Source organism: Daucus carota, chromosome 2, assembly GCF_001625215.2.
Source record: "Daucus carota subsp. sativus chromosome 2, DH1 v3.0, whole genome shotgun sequence".
NCBI lineage: Eukaryota > Viridiplantae > Streptophyta > Magnoliopsida > Apiales > Apiaceae > Daucus > Daucus carota.
The window spans coordinates 10,532,529-10,542,904 of NC_030382.2; the positions used below are offsets into that span (position 1 = coordinate 10,532,529).

The 10,376-nt window shown below is 32.9% G+C and overlaps 1 protein-coding gene across 1 annotated transcript; it reads right to left on the minus strand.

Annotated features, from left to right (window-relative positions):
* Positions 1–1,190: 1,190 nt before the first annotated feature.
* On the minus strand, positions 1,191–6,290 carry LOC135150087 (ABC transporter C family member 2-like). Its single transcript, XM_064086251.1, has 5 exons — positions 6,080–6,290; positions 5,020–5,506; positions 4,268–4,446; positions 2,204–2,243; positions 1,191–1,364 (listed from the first exon to the last, which is right to left on the minus strand). Exons 2-5 carry the CDS (start codon positions 5,350–5,352, stop codon positions 1,206–1,208), a joined length of 711 nt encoding a protein of 236 aa, XP_063942321.1. The 5' UTR covers positions 5,353–5,506; positions 6,080–6,290; the 3' UTR covers positions 1,191–1,205.
* Between the last annotated feature and the right edge of the window lie 4,086 nt (positions 6,291–10,376).

Consider the following 10,376-nt stretch of genomic DNA (forward strand, 5'->3'; position numbering starts at 1 on the left):
TAGTCTAGTAACGATATTAATTACTTGATCTTGCGCGTACGTTGATTTCCTTTTGCGATGAGCCGTGCTTATTCTTCTTAGGAGCGTAGCTAACTTCTAAGTTGTTGTTAATTCTTTCTGAAGCGAGAGTGGATGATTGAATTTAGAACTATGCCATGTAAACATAGGATTATGTGAATGAAACATATTTGTGGTAGACTTGAACTATTTTTATCACCCTGTGTAATCACGATAGACGACTTGCTATTAAACCTCTCTGCTTACACTACCGCTATAGAGATATAGGGTCTGAGCTTTGTTGGTGTCCATGAGATTTCTATCTTAATTGTGGATTTCGATTGGTATGATATGTGTGCAACGAGAGTTGGCATGTATTACTTTCGTGTTGTCTGATTAGGATCAACAGTCGCATGTTAATCAGTAATTTCAATTCTAGATGAATTCGATAATGAAGTTAGAATCCCATGTGTTTTTCCTATTCTGAATTTGATTAGTAATTTTAGTTATTAGTATAAAAGAAACCATCCTTGTTAATTGTCTTGGCAGTGAAATTGATCATACATTGTTGCATAGGTGCGTATTCTTAATTCACCAGTCTCTGTGGGATCGAACTTAATATATTACTTGTGATCACGTGCGCTTGCGTGTAGATTTTTGCGAACAGTATCTAACTTCCAAACATCCTTTTCAGTAATAGGTCTTCTGTATCCTTGCTGCATAAGAGGAGTAATCCACCCAAAAAACATCCCTACCACAAGGATTAGGCACCAGACTGTTAGTTTCAATGCAACGAATTTATCATTAGATATATTACTAATAGGCTCAAACTAACAAATTTAGTACTATTATTGTGTAGCAAATTTGGCAATAAGAAATGGAAAACTATCATAGTCCACAAAGTACCCTACTACCGGCTTCAAAGAAAGTGAGTCAAACTTACCACACTGCCTTGTAAATTATTTCTCTAATATGATATATATATACTTAAAGCTATGTTGAGTACGACAATCTGATAGGTACATATTGCAAGACATATGTTCCTGTTAAAATAACACCCTTATGTGTTCATCATATATACAGGTAAATCGCAAAGGGGGTTTAAGTATGTGGAGAGATATATAGTGAACCTTCACCACTGATAAGTTAAGGTAACCAGCAAAAATATATAGGGAGCTTATGCAGTACTACTATTCAAGGATATATGCTCACTGGAAAAATGTTGGCCTCTCTCTCTGGACAAACATGATCACCTCCAAGAAGTGCTTCATACTTTGTGTCATCAGAAGACCCCGTTGACAGTGGGATGTAATTCGGATAAGGGTCCAGATTCGGAATGTAAAAAGGAGAAGCATTCCAAACATAATCTGCATCATAACATGTGTTACATTTATCGAAACAGAGATTAAAGGAACATAATCTGCATCATAACATGTGTCACCATACTTTTATCTTTATGCCTTCTAATTCGGAAATTATAATCACCATTTATTCTGAAACTGGAGAACCGAATTTTGTCTTTTAATCCTACATATTTAGTAAATTCTTCTAACAAAGTCTGGTCCTCCACCAAACCAAGTTCCTAATAATTTACTCATAGCAGAAGAACCTTCTTTATTCAGGAACCCAGAACAAGCCAATAATAAAAATGGGAAAAAATCTCAAATTGGTCACTGAAGTGAGCCTGTGTATCAAAAGTTATATCAAATTTAACGGGGTCTCATTCGTAACACTTTAGTAAAACATAATGAAGCTGACGTGGCGACTTGTGACTCAGATTGCAACGGTCACAGGAGATAAAAGAAAACTAAGATAAAATAAGATAAACAATTAAAACAATACAAACTTACCTTCAACAGTAAGTTTTTACCTTACCTTCAAGAATAGGTGCTAAAGGTGATGATCGTGGCGTTATGTGGCTTGTGACTATCAAGTTTTTATTTTTATAATTGTTTATCTTATTTTATTTTCGTTTTCTTTTATCTCTTGTAACCGTTGCAATGTGAGTCACAAGCCACGTGACGCCACTCAAACACTCTGTCAGCAAACTAACGTCATGTCATTATCCGTTACTAGAGTGGTACGAGTGAGACCCCGTTAAGTTTGATAAAAACTTTTGATACTACAGGCTCACTTCAGTGACCAATTTGAGATTTTTCCCTAATAAAAATACCAGAGATAACATTCTTAGGGACAAATGACAAACCTTGCAGAAGAATGTACACATGTACAAAAGCAATACAAACCTGCACAAAAAGTAGCTATTTTTAGTGAACTTCCCTGTCAAAGGTTCACAAACACCTACATGCCTACTGGCTACTTACATCAGTGATTAATTTTAGTGCACATCACACTTTAAAATTTAATTTGAAGACCCAGTAATTTCTCTATAACAAGTAATATAACTCAAAAAAAATTGTTAACTCTACACAATCAAACATTTCACATGTCAGTACAACCAACACAGATCTCAGCCAAATTTCAGAGGTCACCAGACGACAAGAAGAATTTCAAACAGAAATGAGAACTACAGTACAATCTCAGCCCTTAAACAGGTGAATCACATGCAACACCATGATGATGGGGATTTGGGATCTCTCGATGAAGGTGTAGGCTTAAGAGTTTCGCAATCCCACTTTTCAGGGACTAGGGTTTCAAGGGATTACCAGTCGGAACAATGATAAGGAATGGACAGTTGAAGACCCAGGAGTAGGAGGGGAACTTTCAGACCGGAGGAACCTAGAGATGTCAAAAAATAGATCTACCAAAGTTTGATGGTACCAACCCGGGTAGATGGATTTTGCCGCCAAAGAGAAATTTCACCTTTTATTGTTTCAGTGACGAGGAGAAATTAGAAGAAGCGTTACAGTGGGAGCATAGAAACAGAATGATTATGCGTTGGGAGGATATGAGGAGTTTAATCTTGCAGCAGTTCTGATCGCTACACATGGGGACACTTTGTGACCAGTGGCTCACCATAAAACAAAGAGGAACGATATAAGAGTTTCAAAGGCATTTAATCAAGACGACAACGACACTATAGAAACTTCTCCAAATCATTTTAATAGTCATTTTGTAATGGATTGAAGGAAGACTTCAACGTGCGAATGAAGTATGCATACGTTGAAGCAAGCCATGAAATTAGCTCAAAGTGGAAGAGAAGTACATGGGAGTACAAAAGTCCAATAAAGGTAAAGCCAAACTCACTCTACCTATCAAATTTCATCTACAACAAATAGCCCTAGTCTAGACCTTTCTCATAGTTTCCACACCTCAGGGTTAATGGTTTTAACATGGGGGTATATGGGGAAATCGGGGTTACAACACAACTAAGCTCTAATCAGTCCTCACAGAACAGTCCAAAGACAATGACTCATGCATCCCTAACGCCAAGCCCATTGGTAGTTAGGCTTCTATCAGCCAGCAAATTTCAACACAAAAGAGAAAAGGCGTTATTTTAGGTGCAATGGAAAGTGCATGGAGGAGCAGATATATAAATAAAAGAGTTAAGGATATTGCTTACAGAGGAACAGAGGAAGGGTGTTATAGAGGGATTGTGCACCTATCAACCCGAAGTTTCTTTAAATTCCATCATTGATTATCATCACCAAAGACGATAAAACTAAAGAGGAAATCAGAGGGAGAGTATGTGGTACTTATGATTGACCCTAGGGCGACTCATAATTGCAATCATAGAAAATTCAGGGTGCCTGTGGTTAAAACTAAAGAATTTAAGTGTATCCTTAGGAAATCGGGAGGCTGTAAGAGGTACGGGAAAGTGTAAGAATTGCTCCTACATTAGCTAGGGGAGATATTATCGAATATTTGTACCACTCGGGTTACAGGATTCAGATGCTATTTTGGGATGTTGTGGTTGGAGAAATTAGGAATTATTAAAACAAACTGGAAGAACTTTAAGGTTGAACAGCAAATCATGGTGTTACGAGAAGACCTGTCCTTAGTTCATTTATTGATTTTAATCAAGGCAATGTTAAAAACAGTTCGCAGCGAGGGAGGGGGGATTCTAGTGGAGCTCTATTAAGTAGATGGAAAAGGAGAGGTGCACAACAAACCAACAGCTCCTAAATTTCTATCAGCCAATACGAACAAGTTTTTCAAACATCTGACAGCCTTCCCGCTATAGTGATGAGTGACGATATAGGCAACAACCCAGTAAGTGTACAGCCCAATCTGTCGATTCCCACAATTCAAAAAGACGAGATTGAGAAAGTAGTGCATTAAGTGCTTGCATCAATGACCAAAAACTGACCTCGGGTAAAAATTCTTCAAGGAAATCAAAAAGGTCAGCATCACGGTATCTGCGACAAGGAGATATATAACTGCAAAGCGGATGTACCATCGAAATGCTCGAACATAAATTTTTGTTTCCAAGGCAATCATCAGCAACATAAATCCCCAAGAAAGAGCACTGATAATCAAGGAAACCACCTGTGATAACAATAATGTAGTCCTGATTATAAATGTTCTACTCTCTCATGGAGAAGAAACATAGGTGAATGTACTACAACAATAAAAGGACAGATTGTGCAACCTGCATAAAGATCTTCTATCCCATTCAGAATTCAGAGAGTGCAATTATATATATAATTGATTGAAAAACAAGAATAAACACATATAAAGTTGTGACGAACTGTAGTTGTATCATGCATGGAAAAACTCGAAATGGGGATTGTGTCATATGTTAAAGGGTGCAAAGTAAAAGCAGGGCTATTTTTTACTTTGTAAAGGATGTTTAAGTAGTGTCATATATTACAGTTCTTCAGAAATTGAATTAACTTGTAAATGTAACTGTTACTTTAAAGGAACTACTGATGCTGAAACCTGTAGATGGCATCTCCAAAGCCACCAATTATCCAATAAAAACAATTACTAATGACCAACTTATGGTACACCTTAGAAGAGCAATCATAGTAACTTAATAAAATTTGCAAGCTAGCCCTAATGATCATGATACATGTAACTAACTGATATGAGACAGAGAGGGAAAGAAAAAAAGCGCACCTCAAAAGGTGCAAACCCGGAGTCTTCATTCAAGTTAAATAGTGAAACCCCAAAACCCAATCTGAACAAAGGCTCAGCAGTACAGTAAGTGGTTATAACCCCCAATACATAGTTATAAACATTCGATCTCAGACAAAACCGCTGCACCATAACATCCCTTGTAATCAACCATATTCGGTACAAGCACAAAATCAAAAGCACCAAATGAGATACACTGATCACAAAAGAATCTATGCCACATGGTGTATAAGCACCAAATGCACTCTGCGTCTCGCTTGCCCAAATACCATACCTTATAGGCTGGCAATACCAATTAAGAACATTTAAACTCATTATTCTTTCACAACTGAACAAATTTACAACACTGACCACAAATTACATACTCAAACACCACTTCTTAGCAGTAAAACTGCGAAATTTTCATTCAGACCTTCCAATTTTCATCAAACACACTCCAAATTAATCACTTTCACAGCCATTGCAAAACCTGTAACAAACAGGTTGCAGATTATGTCAGTCACACTATTTAATTTCAAATATCAAACTACTCATAAAACAGTTAACATATATACTCCTTCCGTCCCACTCAAACTGATTTATTTCTCGACTAAAAATCATTGTTTTCCTATTTCTATCAAGTCAATCTATTAAATCTACTACTCAAATATATGACCTTAAATTAATTTACATTTTTGTGATTTACATATTTCGCAAAATCAACAATTTCCTATAAAAATCACTGTTTTACTAATTCTACCAAGTGAACAGATTAAATCATTTATCTACTACTCAAACATATATAATATTAAATTATTTTACTTTTTCGTAAAATACATATTTCACTGTTAGGGTATAATATGATCTTGGTTTGGTTACTTGACATGATATCAGAGTTCTGCCGCGCCCGAGACTCGGGTTTGACATGAAGGCAAAAATCAAAAAGTCATTTTAAGCGGGACTGAAATAGTTTGAAAAGTACTTTTTTCGATAAATCAGAAAAAACCCAGCTTTCACCAGAGAAATAACAAAATCGACGATAACAAATCCATATCACACTCACATATACATATGCAGAGGCCAAGCGATCCGTGCACACCGATAACGAATGCAATCGAAGCACAAGTAAACTGAAGTAAACTACTGTGAAACTGGACGAAATATGTCTTAGCAGCTGTTAGCATGCTCGAAAGAATAAGAACATGGGACCCGAGAATCTTTAACTAGAAGTCAACCCAACCATTAATTGACAAAACTACAAACAGCCGACGACAAACAAATTTAGGAATCGTTTGGATATCTACCGGGTTTTATTCATTCTAAACTCATGCTTCCTCCGTCCCCCTTATTCTAAACTCATGCTTCCTCCGTCCCAGTTAATTTGTTTGATGAGAGCTGACACACATTTTAATGATCTTATAAAACATTGTTTGATAAATTATTTTGAATTTTTTTCCTCAATAAAAGTTTGTTGTTTATATTTTTCTAAAAAAAAGTTTTTTTAAAAAAACAAGTTATACAACTATGTATTATATGTGTCTTAAAATGCGTGTCGAGCAGTATGAAAAACTGTAAATAAATTAGAGGGACGGGGAGTACATGATATTTGATCGGAAAAAAAAACTCAGACCTAATATCTTAAATCTCCGGATATGGGTTTTTGATAGTTGGGTATGAGATAGATGTATGAAACACATTCATATTTGATTTTTTTCTGTCTTTATTTAAGTAACAAAATATTAATGTTTGATATAAAATTAAATTAATGATGCAAAAATATGTAATAGTAATAATTGTATTAATATTTTTAATTAATATAAATTAATAAGTTATGTTTTACAAAAATTGTATATATTGATTCCAGCACTTAACCACACACATGATATCAAATATGATACCTCAAACTCATATCACATTTACACGATTTCTCAATATATTTGAATTTTTTGTCTCTATTTAAGTAATGAAATATTAATATTTGATACAAAATTAAATCAATATTGCAAAAATATATAATATCAATAATTTTATTAATATTTTTAATTAATATAAATTAATAAGTTAATTTTTACAAAAATTATATATATTGATTGTTTATAGCACTCAACCGCACACATGATGTCAGATATGATACCAAATGACCTCATAAGGTGTCGGCACTGTATGCATGCAGGGGGAGGACATAAATTTGACGATTCTGAAATATTGTCCTGAATGTATTGTTTTTATATTTTCTTTTAAAAAATATATTATTCTAATATGTTTCTCAGAAAAAAAATAATCAAAACACAACTTCGTCCTATATTTTGCTTCGCATAATATTTTTTAATTTTCAAATTTCTTGTAACGCAACTTGAAACCGTGTCTTTCTCCTCAAAAAGCAATTTCATTTTGATAATGTAATACTTGAAATGTCCGGTTCTTTTTGGTTGGATTTTATGTTATTTCTCAAATTACGCATTTCGTCACAAAATTTCTTATTATTTATTAATTTCAAAAATTATACATTTTAATTTTGACTTAATTTTATTTTTCCACGGGTGAAAAAGAAAGTGACTAAATTTTTTCAGTTTCTATCTAGACATATATAATATAATAATCTTATTATATAATATCCTAACATTCGCTCAATAACAAGTTACTACGTCAAAATCATAATTACTTCTTTTGGTTTTCCATGACCTTTGTAGTTTAGGTCAGAACCCAAAGATAGATATTAAGGTTTTATTTGGTAATTAGGAGATTGAATCAGATATTTTGACTAATTATTGAAATAGTTGTTTTGACTAGCTGATTAAACTAATGATTTCTTGTAAAAGTGTTTGGTAAATAGCTGTTTGATTAGTTTTTTATGACACATACCAAAACCTCTAAACCAAAACGCTCAATAAAATAACTTTTTGAAAAAGGGAAAATAGATTTTTTCGTCACTCAACTTATTGTGTATTTAAAAACGTACCACTAAACTATATTTTTTTTTCTTTTTGTCACTAATTTAAGGTTCGGATTTTTTTGTCACTAACGTTAGGTTCAGAATTAATTATTAACACTATTTTATTCTTTTTAGCATTATTATAATATAGTGGTAGTCTGCAATGTCATCATGATCTGATATGTGTCGATATCTTTATGTATAGTACTCCATATGTGCCCTAGGTAGTTAATCTTAGCGGACGAGTGTTTGACATGCTTCCAAGACTCCTAAAAGATTTAGTTTCATAAATTGTTTTATTTTTTCTGAATAAAAATTTAACTTTTGACTTTTTTACACAAAAAGAAAATATCAAAATCATGTTATGGAACTATGTTTTATAAGAAATGGGAACCTCAATACATGCCAAACATTGGGAAAGAAATATAAATAAATGAGATGGACGAAGGGAGTAATAGTAACATAAATGAGCGGTAAAATCGAGGAGAATTATATTTAGAATTCCGAAAATTCATTAAATCATCAATTTGAAATCAATATGACTTCAAACAATTTATCATCTACAATCAATTCTCAAGTAAAATTGAGTCAAGTGATACTATATTTTTGTGGAGTTAAACCACCATTAATTTAGATATCATATAAACCTCAAATCAAGTTTAAGAAATTCTGTAATTGTCTATTATCTATTTTTGTTATAGTATTCGTCCTTATTTTTGTACAGTAGTATAAATAATTGCAGATGATCTAACCATGATTTTTATAAAAAAAAATATAATATAGACACTAGATATTGCTCATGCAGTGCATATCGTAAGTCAGTTCATGGCAGCTCCTCGCACTCCTCACTTCACAGCCGTCCTTGACATACTTTGTTATGTTAAAGGCACCATATTCTATGGATTATATTATTCATTTGACTCTCCACTTGAGTTACATGCTTACTCGGATGCTGATTGGGGCGGTGATCCTACTACCAGATGTTTAACTACTGGATTTGTTTCTTTCTTGGAGACTCTCTTATTTCTTGGCGGAGTAAGAAACAATCTCTTGTTTCTCGATCAAGTGCCGAGTCTGAATATCGAGCTCTTGCTGACACCACACAGGAATTAATCCGGCTACGATGGTTACTCGAAGATATGAGTGTAACTCATTCTCTGGCCACTCCTATTTACTGTGACAGCAAAAGTGCTATAGACATTGCTCACAATGACGTCTTCCATGAGCGCACTAAACATATAGAGATCGATTGCCATTTCACTCGTCAACAAGTTTCCAAAGGCACAATTCATTTACATAGTATCACGAGTGCAGATAATACTGCAGATATCTTTACAAAAGCTCAACCTACTGGCAGTTTTGGCAATTACATTTCCAAACTCAAGTTATCAATTCGAATGTTATCAATTTAATTCGAATGAAATATATATAGGTATAAAAAACATAATAAAGAACCCCGCTGAATCAAAATTATAATTAAGTACAGTTTATTTAGAAATCTATAGATTAAATTCACTTTCCTCCATTGTATTTCATACTCTATTTTATGATCATATTTCAAAATGACTATTATAGTTAATATTCTTACTATTTCTTTATTTTGTATATAATAATGAATTATATATTTTTATATAACTAAATGAAAAGTTAATTTTACAAATTTTCAAATTTCTAAAATATTATTTATAAAATAAAATCATTTTTAACTAATGTCACATATTTATAACATTGTGTTTTTTACAATTTATTAAATACGTGAAAAGTTTGGTATATTGGCAATTAATAGTTTGACAGTATGTAACAACTTATTAGGTAGGGAGGTAACCCCATAAAATAGGAACTCAAAATTAAATGGTTAAAAATCATTAAAAACTAAATTATAAACAAATAACTTGATGACTAAGGAACCCATGCAATAAAAAGGGCATTCAACTACAATAATAAAATCAAATATTTGTATTAATAGTAAATACAAAGTTAAATGACACATACTCACATGGAACAAAACCAAACTACAGTTTTTCGAGAGATGAAAGGGGTGAGAGCTGCAGGAGGCAAATTTATGTTAGAATATATTTGAAACCAAACAGGACGAAGCTACATAGGGGCCATGGCCCCCTAGGGTTTCCATAATGTTATTATTTGTGTTATATAATTTTGAAAAAATTATATTTTATCTACATATTTATATAAATATAAAAATTTGGGCCCCCTAAAAAAAATATCTGTTCGCTCCTAAAAAAAATAATTTAACATTGTAAAATAACGTTTTAATTCTTAGATTTCTCTAATTCATGTATTAGACCAAATTTAAAAATAAAAACAAACAAAAATATGGATATACATACAATTATCCTATTTTAAAAAAAATGTAGAATGTAATATGTGATAAAGTTAAACATCAATATGGATCTTTTAAAAAAACAAG